The sequence below is a fragment of the Orcinus orca genome, chromosome 19 (genome assembly GCF_937001465.1).
Source record: "Orcinus orca chromosome 19, mOrcOrc1.1, whole genome shotgun sequence".
In the NCBI taxonomy this organism is placed as follows: Eukaryota; Metazoa; Chordata; class Mammalia; order Artiodactyla; family Delphinidae; genus Orcinus; species Orcinus orca.
In genome coordinates, this window is record NC_064577.1 from 3,242,047 (window position 1) to 3,263,339 (window position 21,293).

The 21,293-nt window shown below is 39.4% G+C and overlaps 1 protein-coding gene across 1 annotated transcript in view; it reads left to right on the forward strand.

Annotated features, from left to right (window-relative positions):
• CRLF3 (cytokine receptor like factor 3) overlaps positions 1–15,578 on the forward strand; it is a 37,206-nt gene extending 21,628 nt beyond the window's left edge. The window contains exons 7-8 of the mRNA XM_004267167.4: positions 12,892–13,004; positions 13,874–15,578. Coding sequence (XP_004267215.1) covers positions 12,892–13,004; positions 13,874–14,130 — 370 coding nt within the window. The 3' untranslated portion in view covers positions 14,131–15,578. The remainder of the gene's footprint in view (positions 1–12,891; positions 13,005–13,873) is intronic.
• The last annotated feature ends 5,715 nt before the right edge of the window (positions 15,579–21,293 follow it).

Below are 21,293 nucleotides of genomic sequence, written 5' to 3' on the forward strand. Positions count from 1 at the left end.
GCAGAGGAATGAGGAGTCTGGTACCTAACATCTATTTAATTACTCCCCAGGTAATCAGGAGTTTTCTGTACTAACAAACCTCTTCTCTGCTGATGTCCCTTGTTTATAGAAATACTCCCATTAGTGAGGCTGCTGAGAACAGGGTACTTCTGTATAATGATAGGACTTCCTGAGTTAACAGATTCAGGCCAGATACCTCAGGTCATAGTAAGAATAATAATCATAGTATTACAAATTGCAGTTAATATTTAAATTGCATTTACTATGGTACTGTTCTAAGCACTTTACTTACATTAACTCATTTGATTCTCACAATAACCCAATGAAATAGGTGTAGTTACCCATTTTAGGGATGAAGATACTGAGGCACAGAGAAGTGAAGTCATTTACCCAGTGTCACATAACTAGTAAGTGGCAAAGCTAGGATTTAAACCCAGTCTGGCTCCAGTAATTTTAACCACTGGTCTGTATTGCTTCTCATTTTTCTTTTTTCATGGGAGAGTAAACATGATTTGAGTTAGTGTGGAAATGTATAGTTTCTCCGCTACCGTGTCCTCAGCTCTTTTCCTTTTCTCTCTTCTATGATTTTTATCCCTGGGTGATGGTGATCTGATGCTCTTTTTACTTTTAGCTTCTCCCTCTGTGAACACAGGGGAAGGGCCGATAGATGATCTACTTAGGTTTGTTTCTTAAGTCATTCAATAAATGTATATAGATTACGACATTGGAAATTACACACATTGATTTAAACCCACGTACTGTCTGTGGACAGTACAACACTTAGTCGGCCTCAATAAACCATTAGTTCCTCCCTCCTCCTCCAAAGGGGTCCCCCTTGGTAGGGTGATTAACTGAAACTTATTTAAGCTCAGTATTATCTTAGCCAGACTGTTGCATTGTTGTCATTTTTCCTTTGAATGTGGATTGAAAATGTTTTCTCTCCTGTTTAAAGGAATTTCAGGCATTGGCAGTTAAGGCAGAGGATGTGAATAGAGTGTTTGTATGGGGCACCTTCACGCATGGGGTTGGGGGCAGATAGGCCTGCTTGAATCAAGGTAAACTTTATTCAGCTTTTTGAGGGCCTCATAGTCAGAAGGGAGATTATACTCCTGCAGCCCTGCCCTGTTGCTCAGCCCAGTTGATCCCTGCTGAAGTTTCTGGAATCCTTAGAACTGCTGACACCAAAGGAACCTGTTACTGGCCAGCTTTTAACAGTCTCTAGAGCCCAGTCTCATGTGGTGCCCGGGTCTGCTAGCAACCCCCTCCTTCCAGGCCTCTCTCTGATCTCCTGTCTTGAACATTCCTGCTTTCCCTTGCTTCTAAGATTTCCCATTCTTACTATTTTTTAAACCATATTTTTCTCTCTGTCTATGCGTCTGTTTCTGTTTTGTAGATAGGCTCATTTGTACCGTATTTTAGATTCCACATGTAAGTGATATCGTATTAAACCCTAGCTTTTAGTTTGTTTGTAGAGGGAGGATTACATGAAGTCAGGGAGACATGTCTGCTTTGGGATGTTCACATATAATAGCTATTCCTCCCAGATAACCTAAGGAATATTCCTTAGACTTTTTTTCCCTGTCCATATCCTTCTGTCTTAAACTGCTTTTCTAAAATGTAAGGATAGTTCTGCTCGCCTGTGGTCTTTGTGAATGATGCTGATTGTTTCATACGACCCTATTCCATTCAAATGGTACTTACAGTACTTGGTATTGTTGGGAATGCAAAGTTTAAGAAAAAGAAAGAACTAGAATCTTATCTAACCACAGAATAGGCAGTTTATAAATTATAAAGTATAAGAAAGATCCTGACTGCTGTGGAATATAGAAGAAGGAAGAGTTACTTCTAGATGAGGGGTTGGTGAAGGCTTTATCTCAGGTAGGGCTGAAAAGGAAAGTTCAGGTAGAGAAACAAAGCAAGAACCAAAGATATGGAGGAGAAAAAAAGAAGAACAGGAAGTAATGAGTGTGAATGGGTTTTATAGAGATGGGAGTATAGTCAGAACCCCAGAAAAGTACGACATTCTTGTGGACAGGCTATGTATATTTATTTCTTTTTCAATTTTTCAAAGACTTGCCCCTTTGGAGCTCACTTGTGCCCATTTATAAGGAGGACATTTGATACCACATACAGAGGTCTTTTTCTTTTTTCCTTTTTCCAACAAAAGTCTTCACCAAGTAAAACCAAGTCAGGTTCACATTTCATTGTCTTGGGAGTCATGCTCTGCATTTGACTTTTCATGAATTCACGAGTTGAGCTAGGCTACAAAATAATAACAGCCAGCTCACCTTTGTCGAACCCTACTGTGTGTCACTTCTTAAGTATTGAGTTAATGTCTGTAAATCCTCGTTACGTGCTCAGGAGGTAGACACATTTTATAGATGAGGAAACTGAGATGTAAAAAGATTAAACCACCTGCCTGAGGTTGTACAGATTCTTAATAGTAATGCTGAGATGCAAATCCTAGCAGTCTAGCCCTGTAGGACTCTGCTTGGACTTAGAGTGAGTTGGAAGGCCATTGGAGGACCTTGAGCAAATGAATGATGTGATCTGACATATGTTTTATAAGTCATTTTGGCTGCTGGGTGGAAAATAGTCTGTACAGCGGTACAGGCTGGAAGGAGATCATTTAGGAGGCTGGAGAGGAGGAGCAAAAATATTACCAGAAATGAAGGGAAGGCTGTATTCAGCATTCCAGTATTAATCTTGGTGATGGCTAATGGTGGCTTGGACCAGGATGAAGCAGTTGAGGTAATGATAAGTGGTCAGAATCTGGATTTATTTTGAAGGAAGAACTGATGGGATTTATTGACAGGTTGGTTGTGAGGTATGAGAAAGGAGTCAAGTGTAACCTCAGGGTTTTTGGACTAAGTAACTTAGGGTAGAATTGTCATTTACTGAGGTAGGTAAGGCCTTATAAGGAGCCTATTTATGGGTGAATATCAGTTCTTTCACAAATTAATTTGAGTTCCTTATTAGACATATAAGTGAAAATGAGGGGTAGAGACAGACAGATATACAAATCGGGAGTTCAGTGGAAAAGACCAGACTGGAGATATTAATTTGAGAGTTTTTAACATATAGATGTGTGTTTAGAGCCGTGAGACTGCATGAGATTAGCTAGGGAATGAGTGTAGGGAGAGGACACTGGAGAACTCTTCACATTTAGCTTTTGGGGAGGAAAGAACCAGCAAAGGATTCTGAGGAGTAGCAGCAAGTGAGGTAGATGGGAAAAGTGGGAGAATGTGGTGTCCTGAAGCCAAGCAAAGGAAGTGTTTCCAAGAGGAAGTAGCGGTCAATTATGTCAAATGTTGCTGACCCAACAGATTAGAAAAGGACTGAGAAATGGCCTTTGGGTTTGCAGCGTGGACGTGGATTGGTGACCCTGACATGAACAGTTTCAGGGGAGCTGTGGTGGAGGGAAGCTTGATTAGAGTGGGTTCAAAAGAGAGATGGGATCTTTGGAGACCAATAGATGCATAGTAGCACCATAGTTCTGAATTTTTCCACTACTGGAAACTTTTTGGAGAAATAAAGAGGTGGGGGGTAGGGACCCATAAGTACTTTTTCAACAGAACTAAGAAATACAGAAAACTCAAATTCCAAATTAGCTGTAAAGGCCCCCTAAGACACAACTAGCCTGGAAATCATGAGTTTGCTGGCCAGTCTTAGAAATCTCCAAATATTCAGTCCCAGAAGGAGAAGACTCCACCCTAAGACTATAAACGGGGTCAGGACTGAACAGTGCTTGAGTGTTCTCGAGGAAGCAGAGAGAAAAGGTGGGAAAAATGTCCAGGGGAGTCACAGTGCATCATCTTAGGAAGCAAGGACTGTGTCCCTTGGTGACAGTGGAGAGTAGTTTATAAGCAGCCTTTGAAGAGAACTTAGGTCTGGCAATAGAAGCTCTTTTGAACCAGATTACGTTTTTGAGTGTCAAAGGAGATGTGGCTTCACAGAAGAGCCATATTATAAGGCAGGACCTTCCTATAGCAATGGAGGACAGGCTGTAGAGCTGTAAATCTGAAAGTCACCCTTCACTTAGTTTTTTGTTTTTGTTTTTTTTTTTCCCTGGCCACACTGAGTGGCATGTGGGATCTTGGTTCCGCAACCAGGGATCAAACCCAGGCCCGCAGCAGTGAAAGCACTGAGTCCTAACCATTGGACTTCCAGGGAATTGCCATCTTCACTTAGTTTTTTAAAAAATGGCTTCCATCAGTGTTTTGCAATTTTTTTCTTGTCTTGTTACACTGGCTAGGAAGTATAATTTTGAGTAGCAGTGTTGAAAGCAGACATCCTTGTCTTATTCCAGATCTTAGCAGGAATATATTCAGTCTTTCACATTAAGTATGATGCTAGCTGTAGGGTTCTTTTGTAGACACCCTCTATAAGGTTAAGGAAGTCCCCTTCTATTCTTAGTTTGCTGAGAGTTTTATCTATAAATGGATGTTTAATTTTGTCAAATTATTTTTATATATCTATTAAGATAATCATATGGTTTTTCTTCTGTTGATATGGTTACGATAGATTTTTTTAACATTGGATCAGCTTTGCATTTCCATGAGAAACCCCACTTGACCATGTATTATTCTTTATATATGTTGCTAAATTTAACTTTTATATTTTTTTGAGGATTTTTATGTCTCTTCAGAAGAGAGATATCTGTCTGTTTTTTCTTATGATGTCTTTGGTATCAGGGTAATTGCTAGCCTCATAAAGTGAGGTGGGAAGTATTTCTTCCTCTTTTATTTCTTAGAACTGTTTGTGAGAATTGGTATTATTTCTTAAATGTTTGGTAGAGTTCACCAGTGAATTCGCTATCCTGGAATTTTTTTTTGTTGGAAGATTTTCAATTTCTATAATAGATATAAGACTATCAGTTTCATTTTAAGAGAGGATAAAAGCTATTTTAGGATTTGTATAGTAAGGAGTATATTTCTATATCAAAAATCCTTGTTTACTATGACTTGATAAGACATCCCTTCCTTCTCTTTCTTTTTCCTGACAGGTCAAGCTGTGCTATGACCCTCTTTTTTGACATATGGCTTATTCTTTATTCCTTGGGCTAGTTTCCTGTTAGTGACACAGGCCAACTAGCTGTGTTCCTGGAAGCACTTGCAGTCTTCCCAGCAGTGTGTGAGGGTCCTGACTGATGTCACTGCATCCTTGTCAGTATTCAGTATTACTGTTTTTACCTAATTTGTAGCTGTAGGACATAATAATATTTTCATTTTCTTTCTTACATTTATCATAAACTTGGATATTTTTCATAATATATTATGATATATTAGCCAAGCAACTGAATTTTTGGATCTTTGCTCCAGGTGTTCATTGTGAGAAGAAGGAAGTTTGAGATTATATGAGAATTTGCCACTTAAATCCAGTCAGTTAGCCAAAGTGCCAGAGTAGTAGGAATAGATTAACTTTCTTGCTGCCATCGAAATTTTTCCTTTTTGTTCTGAACCATGTTCTTTCTCAGAATACTTTACCTTTGAGAAAAATTATCACCTAGAACTTTCTACATGACTCTATGTAATGGATGCATTCCTACCAACTTGTGCATAAATTGATTTTTTTTTATTAATTGTATCTCCGAGGTCACTGTACCCTACTATGAATTATTTTGTATACCATTTTTCTTTTTTTATGTACTTTTTATATTTGGATGATTTATGGCAGAGTTTCTTTTTTTTTTTTTTTTTTTTCTTTTGCGGTACGCGGGCCTCTCACTGTTGTGGCCTCTCCCGTTGCGGAGCACAGGCTCAGGACGCGCAGGCTCAGCGGCCATGGCTCACGGGCCCAGCCGCTCCGCAGCACGTGGGATCTTCCCGGACCGGGGCACGAAGCCGTGTCCCCTGCATCGGCAGGCGGACTCGCAACCACTGCGCCACCAGGGAAGCCCCTATGGCAGAGTTTCTTATAGGACTTGTTTATGTGAGAGAACCACTTGGGTAGTTTTTTAGGAAATAATGTCCTCACTACTTGTCTTGCAATTTAAAAATTCAAAGATTTTAGGGACTTCCCTGGCAGGAAGTCCAGTGGTTAGGACTTGAAGCTTTTGCTGCCGGGTCCCCAGGTTCAATCCCTGATCGGGGAACTAAGATCCCACAAGCCGTGCGGTGTGGCCAAAGGGGGGAAAAATTCAAAGATTTTAAACTTCCATTCTATTTCTTAGTGAGCTGTGAAAATAATTCTTTGTTAAGGCAAATTAGCTCTTTACTTTCGTGGTTCATTTTATATTCAGAGAAACTTTTATAAGCTTTTAATGCCAGGCTTGTCTTATTTATCAAATGCTGCTAAGTAAGATGCTTTTAGGAACAATTTTGTGATTTATTCAAATAAGGAGTTTTTTTTCCTTCTTCCCAGGATTTTAGTTAATTTCAAGAAATTTTACTTGCGTTAATTATTTATTTAAAAAGTTTAATCACAGAAAAAAATGTACACTTGCAATGAGCTAGCCAAACTCAAGGTTGAGAGCACAGTCCTCTAAAAGATTGCCCTCACTTCAGATACCAGCTGCAAGTTCAGGGGTCCCCAGGGCCAATGCTCAGGTTTTATAATTTGCTAGGATGACTCACACAGCTTAAGAAAGCACTTCACTGGACTTCCCTGGTGGTCGGGTGGTTAAGACTCCGCTCTCCAATGCAGGAGACTCGGGTTTGATCCCTGGTCAGGGAACTAAGAGCCCGCATGCTGCAACTAAAAGAGCCCGCCTGTTCCAACTAAGACCTGGCTCAGCTAAATAAATAAATATTAAAAAGAAAGAGGGGCTTCCCTGGTGGCACAGTGGTTGAGAGTCTGCCTGCTGATGCGGGGGACATGGGTTCGTGCCCCGGTCCGGGAGGATCCCACATGCCGCGGAGCGGCTGGGCCCGTGAGCCATGGCCACTGAGCCTGCGCGTCCGGAGCCTGTGCTCTGCAACGGGAGTAGCCGCAACAGTAAGAGGCCCGAGTACCGCAAAAAAAAAAAAAAAGAAAGAAAGAAAGAAAGCACTTCACTTATGATTACAGTTTTATTATAGCAGAAGGATATATAAATCAGAACCTGCCAAAGGGAGGAACTCATAGTGTGAGATCTGGGAGGATTCCAAAGACAAAGCACACATCTCAGGGATGCAAGGCCTTTTGGCATGACAATACTCAGAGTATTACGAACCAGGAAAGCTCACTCAAGCTTTGGTGTCCAGAGTTTTTATTGGGATTTTATTGTGGAGGCACGGTTGATTAAATCATTCCCCACCTAACTCAATATCCACCTCCCGTGCCCTCCTAGGAGAATAGGCTGACATCATGTAGCTCAGAGCCTCAACCCTGTGATCATATGATTGGTCTTTCTGGAGTGACCTGTTCCCATCCTGAGTCATTTTGTTAGCATAAACTATCTAGGGGCCCACCTTGAGCACCTCATTAGTATAAACTATCAAATGTGGTCTGAGGGACCCAATAATAACAAAGACACTCCTATCACTTGGGAAATTGCAGTGGTTTAAAGGTTACCTGCCAGGATCAAGCCAAATATTTCATCACACAATACTAAACACAAGTAACTGCTGTCTTCCATCTATAATTAATAATACTAGCAGGTTTTTATTTTTTAGGAAACAACATTAGGGATGTTAGGGATAAAATTCAGGTATCTTGTGTTTCCCACATCTCTCTCTCTCTATGTATATATTTATCCAGTAGTATTTTGTGTATTTTTAAAATCTTTATAAACATGATTTCAGACTTACAGAAGAATGGCAAGAATAGTACAGAGAATTCCCAAATACCTTTCACCCAGATGCCTCAATATTTGCTTCATCATTTTTCTCTCTACGTTTTTTTTTTTTTTTTTGACTGCACCACGTGGCATGCGGGATCTTCCCCAACCAGGGATTGAACCCATGCCCCCTGCAGTGGAAGCCTGGATTCTTAGCCACTGGACTGCCAGGGAAGTCCTCTACTTTTTCTTCCCAAATCATTTTCTGTGAGTATTTTGTAAAAAGAGATTATCAAAATCAGAAAATTAACATTGATATACTATTATCTAACCTACAGACCTTACCAGATTTAGTTGTCCCAATTAATGTCCTTTACAGAAAAAAAAGATCTTGGATCATGTGTTATATTCATTTGTTATGTCTCTTTTAATCTGGAACAGTTTCTCTGTCTCTCTTAAATTTTATGATATTGGCTTTTTTTTTTTTTTTTTTTTTTTTGCGGTACGCGGGCCTCTCACTGTTGTGGTCCCTCCCGTTGCGGAGCACAGGCTCCGGATGCGCAGGCTCAGCGGCCATGGCTCATGGGCCCAGCCGCTCTGCAGCATGTGGGATCCTCCCGGACCGGGGCACGAACCCGTGTCCCCTGCATCGGCAGGCAGACTCTCAACCACTGGGCCACCAGGGAAGCCCAGATATTGGCATTTTTTAAGAGTATACGTCTGGTATTTTATAGAATATCCCTCAGTTTGGGTTTTTCTGTTTCCTGGTGGTTAGATTCAGGTTATGCATCTTCAGCAGAAATATTATAGAAGTAATATTGTGTTCTTCTCAGTGCCTTGAATTCTTTTGTATATATACCCAGAAGTGGGATTGCTGGATCATGTGGTGGTTCTATTTTTAATTTTGTGAAGAACCTCCATACTGTTTTACATAGTGGCTGAACAAATTTACATTCTCACCGAGAGTGCTGGTACTTCGTTTAGGATTTTTATTTTTACATCTATTGTCAGCAGAGTTGTTGGCCTGTAGTTTTGTTTTCTTGTAGTGTCTTTCTCTGACTTCGGTTTCAGGATAACGTTAGCCTCATAAAATAAGTTTGGAAGTATTCCCTCCTCCTTAGTTTTTTTTGAAGAGTTTGAGAAGGTTTGTTATTTATTCTTCTTTAATCATTTGGTAGAATTCACCAGTGAGGCCACTTGGTCCTGGGCTGTTGTTTACTGATGGTCCTGGGATGTGGTTGATTACTGATCCAATCTACTTTCTAGCTGTAAGTCTGTTCAGATTTGCTGTTTCTTTATGATTCAGTCTTGGTAGGTTGTATATTCGTAGAAGTTTATCCATTTCTTCTAGATTATCCAATTTCCTAGTATATATTATTCATAAGAGTCTCTTATAATCCTTTTTATTTCTCTGGAATTGGTTGTAATGTCTCCTCTTTCATTTCTGACTTTATTTGTATGTTATCTTTCTTTTTCTTAGTTAATCTAGCTAAGTCTGTCAATTTTGTTGCTCATTTCAAAAAACCAACGTAGTTTGGTTATTTTTTCTTTTTTTAAAATAAATTTATTTATTATTTATTTTTGGCTGCGTTGGGTCTTCATTGCTGTGCGAGGGCTTTCTCTAGTTGTGGCGAGTGGGGGCTACTCTTCATTGCGGTGCCCAGGCTTCTCATTGCAGTGGCTTCTCTTGTTGCAGAGCACAGGCTCTAGGCATGCAGGCTTCAGTAGTTGTGGTGCGTGGGCTCGGTAGTTGTGGCTCGTGGGCTCTAGAGCGCAGGCTCAGTAGTTATGGTGCATGGTCTTAGTTGCTCCATGGCATGTGGGATCTTCCTGGACCAGGGCTCGAACCCGTGTCCCCTGCATTGGCAGGCAGATTCTTAACCACTGCACCACCAGGGAAGCCCACGTTTCACTGATTTTTTTGTAATGATGTGCTTTGATTCCTTTCTCGTTTTCTTTAGTGTATCTTCTATGAGTATTTTCTTTGTAGTTATCCTAGGGCTTACATAAAACATCTTGTAGTTATAACAATCTATTTTAAGCTGACAGCAACTTAGCATCAATTGAATACATATACTCTACACTTTTACTTCTTCCTCCTCCACACTTATTATTGATGTCACAAATTACATAGTTTTTATATTGCGTATTCATTGACATATATATATATATATTTTTTGCGGTACATGGACCTCTCACTGCTGTGGCCTCTTGCGTCACGGAGCACAGGCTCCAGATGCGCAGGCTCAGCGGCCATGGCTCACGGACCCAGCCGCTCCGCGGCATGTGGGATCTTCCCGGACTGGGGCACGAACCTGTGTCCCCTGCATCAGCAGGAGGACTCTCGACCACTGCGCCACCAGGGAAGCCCTGACATATTTTTATAGTTATATATTTTACACTTTTGTCTTTTAATTTCTACACCAAAATTAAAAGTGATTTATGCACCACTGTTAAAGTATTACAGTATTTATTTGCCTATATACTTTTACCAGTGAGCTTTATATTTTCACATACTTTCATGTTGTGTTTAGTGTCTTGTTGTTCTAACTTGAAGAACTCCTCCTAGCATTTCTTATAAGGCAGGTTTAGTGGTGATGAACTCCCTCAGCTATTGTTTATGTAGGAATGTCTTTATTTTTTTCTCATGTTTAAAGGACAATTTTGCTGAATATTGTATTTTTGGTTGGTAGGTTTTTTTCTTTAATCGCTTTGAATATATCATCTCACTCCTTTCTGACCTGTAAGATTTCTCATTAGAAATACACTGTTAGTCTTATGTGAGTTCCATTGTACATGACAAGTCACTTTTCTCTTGCTGTTTTCGAAATTCTCAGTCTTTGACTTCTGACAATTTGATTGTAGTGAGTTTCAGTGTGATTCCTTGGGTTCATCCTCTTTGGAGTTCTTTAGGCTTCTTGAATCTGAAAGTCCATTTCCTTCCCCAAATTTGGGGAATTTTTGGCCATTATTTCTTTAAACATTCTGCCCCTTTTCCTCTCTCTTCTCTCATAAGTCTCTTAGAATTTCTTCACTCTCATTCTTTTTTCCTTTTGTTCTTCTGGTTGGGGTATTTCAAACGACCTGCCTTCAAGTTTGATGTTTTTTTCTTCTGCTTAAGTGTGATATTGAATTCCTCTCATGAACTTTTCAGTTATTGTATTCTTCAGTTCCAAAATGTGTTCAGTTATTTTTAAAATTTTCTGTCTCTGTAGGTTTTCTAATTTTGTTCATGCCTCATTTTCTTGAGCCTGTAGAGCATCTTTATGATGGATATTTTGAATTGTTTGTCAGATAATTCATATACCTCTATTTCATTAGGATAATTTTCTGAAGATCTCTTTTTTTTTTTTTTCCTGTCTGAGCCAGGTTTCCCTGTTTCTTCATGTTTCATAATTTTGTGTTGGGATCTGCACGTATGGAAAAACAGCCACCTTTCCAAATCTTTATGGCCTTGCTTCATACAGGAGAAGACCCTCACACATGAGCCCAGCTAAAGATCCGGGGGGCCTCTGAAACCTTTTCTGGTGGGATCTGACTTCTCTGGGCTTGTGTGTGCAATTTCTCAGTTAGAGAAGCTTGATGGTTTTTTAGGAGCTCATAATCTTTTGCTCCCTCTGGTGCCTGTTTGTGGCACTGCAAGTTCTCTGGTGCTACAGCAGCAGGGTGCCTTCGCTCTCTCTCAGGCCTCCAGGGTATGCTGGCTCCCCATGAGGTGAGACATACGATTCCTTTGAGCAGCTCTGTGAAAAGCTAGCACACCAGAAGCAAGTTTTCCTCTTTTCCTTCCCTCCCATGCCAAATTGCACTGCCTGCAGGATGCCACCCCTCACTTTTCTTTGGCCTTTGCAGTATTCAGGCATCCGTGCTATGCCAGTTCTGTCAGTGCTCCAAATGAGTCATGTCAGAAACCCGTCCTTCAGGCCACCTTCCAAAGAGCTAGAATGCTGGAGGCATACTCCACTCCTGTGATTCCTTTCTCAAGGAAAAGTCAGGAGTTGGGCTGTTCTTGCCTGGTGCCAAACTGTGGTAGCCTGGAAGAGGGGTTGACGTGGGGCCAGTGAAATTGCTCTTCTTATCCATTTCAGTACAGCTGTTTTCAGCTTTGTGCTCCTTTGGGACTTTTTAACTGGATTCTGGAAATCTCATAAAGGTATTTTGGTCTGTATATCGTTTTGAAAGTGGTGTTTCTGTGGTAGAATAAACCTGGGACGTACAATTCTGCTGTATTTGCTGACATCGTTTTCCTCCTCCCCGTACTTCTTTATGCTGCTGGTTTAGAAGTGAAATGACTTAAGAAACGCACCCACATGTTTACTATGAACCTGTATGTTTGCCACTTTACAAAGAAAAACATTTTGAGGCCACGTTGAGTATAAATAATCTCATCTTCCCTTGATAAATCTACATTCTGCTCCTTGCTAATTTTTCTTTTCCTGTCCTTGCAAAGTCTGGCTTTTAAGGAATGCAGGGAAAGATGACCCTGGTAATAGGGATGTAGATTGACCTTTATATCTAAGTTTCCCATTTCTAGAGTACATGATGATGTATTATTTGAGACTAAAACACAAAAGGAAATGCTTAAACTTTCTATGTATGAAGTTCTGCAACCAAAATATGTCCATAACTGTATTATCCTCTTTTGAAAAAGATGATAATGTTTGTTTTTAAATTCTTGATAAACAGTAATCTAATCATTGCATAGACTCTCATACTGAAGGTTTAGGTGATGGCAGTAATGGTCACATTCATTATAATGGCAAATATGACACATTTTCTACACGTCTAGAGCCAGAATATAGAATAGAAATGTGCTGTCATAGTTACAAATAGTTAACGTAGACTCTGCAGTCAGAATGCCTGAGTTCATGTCCTAGTTCCAACACTCAGCTAGGTGATCAGCATCAGTTTATTTAACCTTATTTTTTTGTGTGTGCCTCAGTCTCCCCATGTATAAACTGGGTATGATACTAATAGTACCTACATCATGGGTTGTTATGTGAATTGAATGAGATGATTTATAGATAGATAAATAGACACAGAGTTTTTAGAACAGTGCCTGGAATTTAGGCAGTCCTGCCTGAATCATCGTTAGCTGTTCTTAAGAGTAATTGTGATGAGATGGCTCTTTTTAAGCATTAGATATCACGTTAAGTAAAAAAGATTAAATGACCTTTCTACCTCATTGACAGAGTTGAAACTGTGGGACAGCCAGACAGAAGAGACAGTATAGGAGTGTGTGCAGAAAAACAGAACGGATATGACTCCCTGCAGCGGGATCAAGCAGTTTGCATTAGTACAAATGGTAAGAGGGAAATTACTGCCATTCTCTTTGAAATCTGTGATTCACTGTAGTAAGATTTGAATCAGTTTCGATATCACACATTATAGCAGAAGATGAAAAAGTTTAGGTCTTAATGGCATATCTATGTGGCTGCTATGTACCAGGCATTATTCTATACCCTTTAAAAATAACACATTATTTAATCCTTTTAACAGCTTTTTGAAGTGAGGAGTAGTATTATATCCATTTTGTAGTTGATAAAAACAGCCACAGAGAGGTGAAGTAGCTGGCTTAAACTCACATAGCTTGGAGGTGATTGAGCTGGGATTTTCACCAGGCGGTTTACCCCTGGATTCGGTGTGCCTGGGTGATCTGAATTCAACATAGATTAGACAACATAAATTCGGCATAGATTAGGGAAACGGGGAGAGAGTTTACATCTGTAGTGTTCTTTGGTCCCTTTGCAGTAATCACACTTTTAAAAATCACTGCCAAGATGTATTAATATTTTACTGTGTGGGTCAAACAGTAGGTAGCACAAGATTCTTGTTTATTCCATGTGAAACAGTCTTGTTCCACAGGATGTAATTTTATAAAGGAGTCAAGTTTCTTTTGATGCCATCCATATGGGAAACTCATGATCTGTATTTCAAAAGAGTGGAACCCTGGACCAGAATTCTAAAAAGTTATTAAAGCTTTAACTTCTTCTTCTGCCTTGGGGATGGGGGTTAATTAACATATTTAACTGCATTTATCTTTGACCAGTTGGCATTCCAAAATGTTTTCTTTATCTGAATTAGGAAATTAGCTGTATCACCAATAATCTAGAATCTTGTTTCCGTTCTTAGTTATTGCTCACATATGAATGACTCTTTACCTTAACATTTTAGGTGCAGTTTTTGTAAATGGAAAAGAAATGACTAATCAGTTGCCCGCAGTTACTTCTGGGTCCACTGTCACATTTGACATTGAAGCTGTGACTCTAGGATCCAGCAATAATAACGAAGGCGGAAACATCAAGCTTCGAGTAACTATTAGCTCAAATAACAGAGAAGTGGTGTTTGATTGGTTGCTCGATCAGTCTTGTGGTTCTCTTTACTTTGGATGCTCGTTTTTCTATCCTGGGTGGAAAGTGCTGGTATTCTAGATTTTCAGATGATTGGCTTTGGGTTTGCAGGGGTTTCACATAGCTTTCCTCAGCCCAGTTCAGTTGTCATTGGTTTAAAAAATGGTTAGATTCATCTCTCAGTTAAGTCATTGGAAACAGAAATTATTTACTGGATTTATTTTCCAATATCTTAGCAATAAGAGGCGTGAATATTGTGGACAAAACAGTAATGCAGTCCATTTTATTTTTAGCATAGTGTTAATTGGAATATCACATCACAATAAAAATCAAATTGGCTTTTAAAGTGTGAGGCGATATAGACAGCCCTATGTACCTTTCCACTGTACTTCTTTTTAAAGTTGGCTGTAAGAACACAAAAATGTAACATAACTTTTCTTTTTAATTAAATCTTTATCTTTTAAAGATCCAAGGCCATCCAAGACTTTAGAATGAATAGGCAAGAAGAGACCAGGTAGAATGTGCCACCATGTACGCTGTAATGTACACTCTCTTGTGTGTTCTCCACAGGAGTGTTGAATATGCTCTTCATATTCAGGGATTTGTAAGCAGTATTGAATTTTATCTCATGTTCAGTAATCTTTAAGTCCCAAAAGCATGATAATTTTTGTATTTTAAAAAATTACTGGGCTTCCCTGGTGGCGCAGTGGTTGAGAGTCCGCCTGCCGATGCAGGGGACACGGGTTCGTGCCCCGGTCCGGGGAGGTCCCACATGCCGCGGAACGGCTGGGCCCGTGAGCCATGGCCGCTGAGCCTGCGCGTCCGGAGCCTGTGCTCCGCGACGGGAGAGGCCACAGCAGTGAGAGGCCCGCGTACCGCAAAAAAAAAAAAAAAAAAAAAAAAAAAAATTATTGAGCAAATGTCTACAACAGGCAACGTGTTTTCTTTTGTTCTTTCCTTGCAGTTCAATTCACGATAGGCTAGAGGGTTTTTACAGGGTAAAACTACTTAATGGAAGTAGTATGCACAGCAGTGTTAGCCATGTCCCATGTTTGAAATATGCACAGGTGCATATCCAGCCTCAGTGACGTGCATGTTGTTCTTCCTAGGGTCTGAGCTGCAGTCCAGTTTCATGTCAGTTTCATAAATGGTCTTTTAGTGGACCAAACAAATGTAGGGTAAATACTTGACCTATTTTTTGGAAAACTTAAATTTGTTTAAAATATTTATTTGAAGGACTTAGGATGTAAAAATGATTATCTTGCTATATAACAGCTTAAGATCTTTTTTCTTTAATGTGAATTTTTTTTTTCATTTTTAACAGAAAAGTGGAAAAGCAAGTTTGATATTTTTGTGAGATAATTTATTTGGGGATTCCAGTTCCCTATTAGACAATCATGACCTTTTCCCCTTGCCTTTTTATATTATAAGTAAGCTGTTTTTCACTTGCTTAGTGACTGTTAAGAAGATGTGCTAGAATGTAGATGCCTCGTCCAACTGTCTGAAACAAAATAAAAAACTAAAAGGTATATGTGTGTATTTTTTTCTTTCATGAGATTTAATTAATTCAGGTTTACTTTTTTAAGTAGAGGGAGAAAAGTCATCTTCACTTTTAAGTGGGAGGATCCATATGTATATAAAATGAATAAGTTATATATACATATATAACATATATATTGGCAAGACTGTACTCCCTCCAAAGGGTCTAGGGGAGAATCCTTGTCTCTGGAAGCTTCTAGTGGCCGCAGGCATTCCTTGACTTGTTGCTGCATAACTCCAGTCTCTGTCTTCCCATGGCCTTTGGGCTTTGTTTTTAGCTGGGCTGCGGCAGTCCTAACTAACCCCCGGACCACCAGGGTATTCCCTCCTTTGGTCTCTTAAAAGGACATTTCTCTTGGATTTAGGACCCAGTCAGATAATCCAGGATGATCTCAAGGTCTTCAATTTATATCTTCAAAGACCCTTTTTCCAAATAAAATCACTATCACAGGTTCTGGTGTGGACATGTCTTTTTGTGGGCCAGCACCATTCAACCCTGACGATGGTGTTTGGCTGGAGTGGAGTGGTGGTTGGCTGTAAGTTTCTGTCTTGCTAGGCTGCCACTTTCCTGGTCCTTTGGCTACAGAGAGCAGGCTTTTGTTGGGGTTTTGTCTATGTCTGTTGGTATTTCCATGTTGCTGGCTTCTTCAGCCCCAAGTCTGAGATACGTAAGACAAGAGAACCCTAGGAACGCACAAGTACTGAGTTCCTTGAGTTTTGAGGTTCCTCGGCCATCTGTCAGAATCTTATGTTTGTTTTATATTTTTTCCAGGGTTTTTGGTTGTACTTAGCAGGAGGAATAGGGAAATTATGCTATTCCATCTTCTCAGAAGCATAAATTCTGAAGCTATATAATAGATTTTAATATCAAAACAAAAACAGAAGTAGAGATGAAAGGTAAATACGTCTCTTATGAGGGGTTTTCCTGCAGAGGGAGCAGAGTAAGCATCTAGCTCCTGTGTTAACTATGAAGGATTTAGTTCAAGAAGTGAGATTTATTCAATTATTGAGAACAAACTATTGTGACAACTGTGATTGACGGTCACACACTCATTTAGGTATCTCCTAAACTGGTTCAGAACTTGCCATACGTATGTAAATCAACCAGTGTCAGAATGGATAGTTTGCTCAGCTCAGATCTACTGCTGCATTGTTTCCTGTGTCCCATGTCTTCCTCCTTCTTGGATTATTCCTTTATTTTAGTGGAGCACTTCCTCCATTTCCTGAGAAAGGGTGCCCAAGAGGTAAATATTTTGAAAGGTAGAGGTCTGAAAATCTCTTTATCCTACATTTGACTGTGACTCATTAAGAATTCTAGGTTGGAGATCATTTCCCCTCAGAATTTGAATGCATTGCTCTGTTGTCACCTAGGATACAACCAAAAGTTGATGCCGTTCTGGTGCCCATTTGTTTGTAGGTTGTATGTTTTTTCTCTTTGGAAGACTGTGGTATCTTTTTATTCTGTCTTCCTAGGTTGGTATAACACTCAGCTACATAGCTCATTTAACTGCTGACCCTATGGGTAGATGAATTTCTGACACTTACTTTAAACCCACTAGATTATAAATTCCTTGAGCTTTTGTATCTTCTGTAGCAATTATTCTCAATCCTGCTTGCACATTAGAATTTCCTGGAGAGCTTTTAAAAACAGCAAAAATTCTGATTTAATTGGTACTAGTGGCGCTTTTTTTTTTTTTTAAAGAAATGAAATTATTCTGTTATGAAGGCAGATTTGGGAGTAACTGCTCCAAAGTAACCAAAAGTCCAGTCTCCGTAGTAATTTATTTTGTAAATCTAAATTTTCTTTGAAAGACTATCTTTTATTCTGAAATTATCCTTCTTGCTCTTTTTGTACTGTGTCCTTCTATAACATGAAAGTGACAGTAGATGTCAGGTTTGCTTGTTTTGTTCATAAATTTTATCTGACAAAAAGTCAAAAAATTTTTGAATGTATATTACTGGTCTCTGAAATCCAAAAGTCTGGGATCTACTTACTACCCTACATTTCCTGATATATGGGAAATATGATATATTTCCCATATATATGATAAATACTTTTGAACTAAGACCAGTACTTTTCTTTTTAAAAAACAAAAACCATATTCAGCAAAATAAAACTAATCTCTCACAAAAGCCTCTCTCTCATGGAATTTCATGTTGATTAAATGAAAAGTGACCTTTCTATGTCACTTCTATTCATTAGTCTTACATAAGGCAATGTTAGAAAACTTGCAGTTTCGTAGAGAAATAGACTTTGTTAATGTAATCTCAGGAGACTTCTCCATGTTCTTAAAATAGCTTGTGGAAGAGGGAGCAAGCATATGGTTTTTCTTTAGCGGTGAGAGTTGAGGATTGAAGTTGGCAAAACCGTGTGGCCATCGGGAAAGGAAACAGTCATGCTAACCAAGAGCAGGTTACTGTGCTAGATCCCTTGTTGAAGGGGGCATTTTAATCCCATTTTACAGTTGAAGAAACAAACTCAGTGTTGGTAAGTAACTATGAGTTTTGAAGCTGCAAAGGCACCAAAGTTGGCATTCAAATCCAAGACTATCGACTATCAGTTCTTCTACCACAATACCCTCTGTCCACACTACCCGATGTCTCAGGGCACCAATTGGAGATTAGACACTTGGAAATACGGCTTACTAAAACATGAGGGAATGTTTCCCTCTCTGGAATTTAAGATTCATGAGGACAGGAACAATGTCTGGCTTATTCATCTTTTTATCCTCATGCTTAGCTTAAGGCAAAGGCCATAGTAGGCGCCCAGGAAGTATTTAATGAATAAGTAAGGCTCCTTAAGGCTAATTACCCACATGGCAACCTTGGTCCTTTCCCTACAGGGGTGCACAGAAGAACCAGCCCCCCAGATGAGAAATAGGGATAGACAGGATCCATTCAGAAGAAAATCTTAGTTGAATTAGTGAAGAAGCTAAGATTTATTGGACCCCTGTTACGTTCTAGGTACTTGTATTAGGTGATTCATAAATTTGTCTCAAAATATAAAAAGGTTTTATTCTGATATCTGTATAACTTCACCCCTTCTCTGGAGTAATGAGCAATAAATCTAGCAAAGAGGTATATGATTGTTTAGGGACAGGAGGAGAAAGAAGTGACTGTAGTTTTGATCCATGGGGACTGGGAGAATCCTTGAAACAGGATCTGAGTCTTATTCAACTTCTCATTCCCAGTGCTTGGGACAAGTGCTGGCACACATTCACAGATGACTGACAGAACGGCTGCTAGTGGTAGCATGCTACAAGAGCAGGTGGAAGCTATTTGGGTTCTGAAAAAGAATGGGGTAGCATGGACAGAAATATGATTCCAGGAGATGGTGCACTTGCAGGTAGCCCCTGGTTGAAGCTTTGCCATGTGGTTAGGATGGTAGTCAGAAATGGGAAAAGAGAACAGATGAAATATAGTAGTCCAGGAGATAGCCACCCTGTTCTCTAGAACCAACTTTATAACGTGATTCATCCATGTGACACTTCAGTAGCAATCTTGTTTGCCTAAGAATGCACTTGAGTGAATTTTTACCTCTGTATAAAAATCAACCTTACACTTGTACAAGTAGTACATAGGAATAGAATATGCTCCAGAAACTGGATTGTAGACTGTGTACAGAGAACACCAGAATGCATGGTGTGTACCATGCTGTACTCTGGTATCTCACCTGGTTGGAGGGGAGACTGCATACATGAGAGATAAGACTGAAAACATAGTGCGTTCAGATCAGGGAGGAAGAATACGATTTTTACACTGTCAACAACTGGGAACCATCAATGATCCGTTTTAATATGGTACTTGGTATAGTTAATAAAACCTCATGTATTTCCCCTTTTCTAAGATCAGCATACTATTTAGATTAACAAACAGAAAATATAAATTGAATGTTTAGAAACTTTTTTCACAGTGAACTTCCCGTCTTAATACAAATTTACTATGTTCCAATTCTGTGCTAACCATTTATCCATTATACCTGGTTCCCAGTGAGAAATCATCCCTCTTCTTGAACTCTCTTATCTATTTTTTTAATTTTTAAAATATAAGAACTACAGAAAATAGGCAGTACATTTAGATTTCAGAAGTGGCACAGTGAAAAGCCACCTTCCTATCTGTCCTTTCATCCAGCCATCTTCTCTGAAAGCAGTTGCTTTTGTGTATCCTTTTAGTCATATTCTGTAACCCAAGCAAATATGGGCATATATTAACTTTTCAAAATTTTAAAAAATGGAACTTATATCTTGGCATTTGTTCCGCATTGGTTAAAAACAAACCTTCCCGATCCCCTTTATATGGCTGTATATTCCACTTAAATGGATTATAACTTACTTAACCAGTCTCCTACTGATGACTTGTGTCTAATCTGCTCTTTTCAACAGTGGTCACAGTTTGTCGGTTTACATGTGTTCCAGTTTATCTGTAGGATTAAATTCCTGAAGATGAAATTGTTGGGGCAAAGGTTAAATGCATTGTGATTTTCATGGGAAGTACCAAATTGCTGTCTCCAGAGATTGTACTAATTTATTTTCCCACCAGAAATGTCCTGAGTACCCACTTCCCCATTTTTTACCAACAGTATTATTAGCAGGCTAAATCCATCTGTGTTCTTGATCTCATTCCTTCCTTTTTCTGGTAACTTGCATCTTTGGTCCTCTCTGTGTCTTCCTCAGTATACATACTCAACCTTCCCATCCACTCTCCCCGGTCTCTTCCTTTGCCTGTTTCCCTCTTCCTATGGCCCCGTTTTTCACATCTTCATGTTGAACTTCTCCAACTCATTTTCCATTTACTAGGCTCATTAAACCTGTTTTCTATCACTAAACTCCCTTGAAGGTGATACCGTACGCATTTTCTGTTACAGCACTACTGTTTCCTTTTCAAAACTCTCCTCCTTCGGCTTTGTCACTGCGTATTAGTTCATTTTCATTCCTTCACACTGAAACAAACACCACTCAGTGATTACTTCTTGGGCACGCACTTCACGACGGGCAGTGTTCTAGTAGTTGGTTACTTCACCTGGAGGACCACAACAGCATTCTAATGATTCTCCCTCTGTAGAGCTTCTCCCCTCCCAAATTCTTGTAACCATGGCTCACCTATAACACAAACGGGTTTGTGTCATGTCTGTGCAGTAAATCTCCAAATACTTCCTACTGCCTGAAATCCAGTCGCTTAGCATGGCATGTAAAGCCTTCAGTTCATGTGGCAAATGTCTGAACACCAACTAAGACCATGACACAGTACTAAGGCCAGTGAGACTGACTTAGCAGTCTAATGAAAAGGAAACAGGTGCTTAAACGAAACACACACAGTGAGCTTTGGAAGCAGAGGGGTGCTCAGCTCAAAGAATACAAAGCAACATGTATACAGGCAAGCTACTACTTGTAAATAAAGCAAGCACAGTGGAATTGTCAACACTTCTGTAAAGTTTCCCTCAACTCTTCTAAGTTAATTTCAACAAACTATTGACCTCACAGAATGTAGCATACAATTTTATTATATAATATATTGTTTTACGTTATCATTTGTATCCCACTCTTAATCTATGGGCTTTTTGAAGGCCACGATAAATTCTTTTTCATTCAAAAGAAAATGAAAAAACCAAAGATGGATTAACATTAGGTTAACTAATATTGACATTACTCTGGAATATAAATTTTAAAATATTTATGTAATACCATAAATAACATACTAGTTGCAAC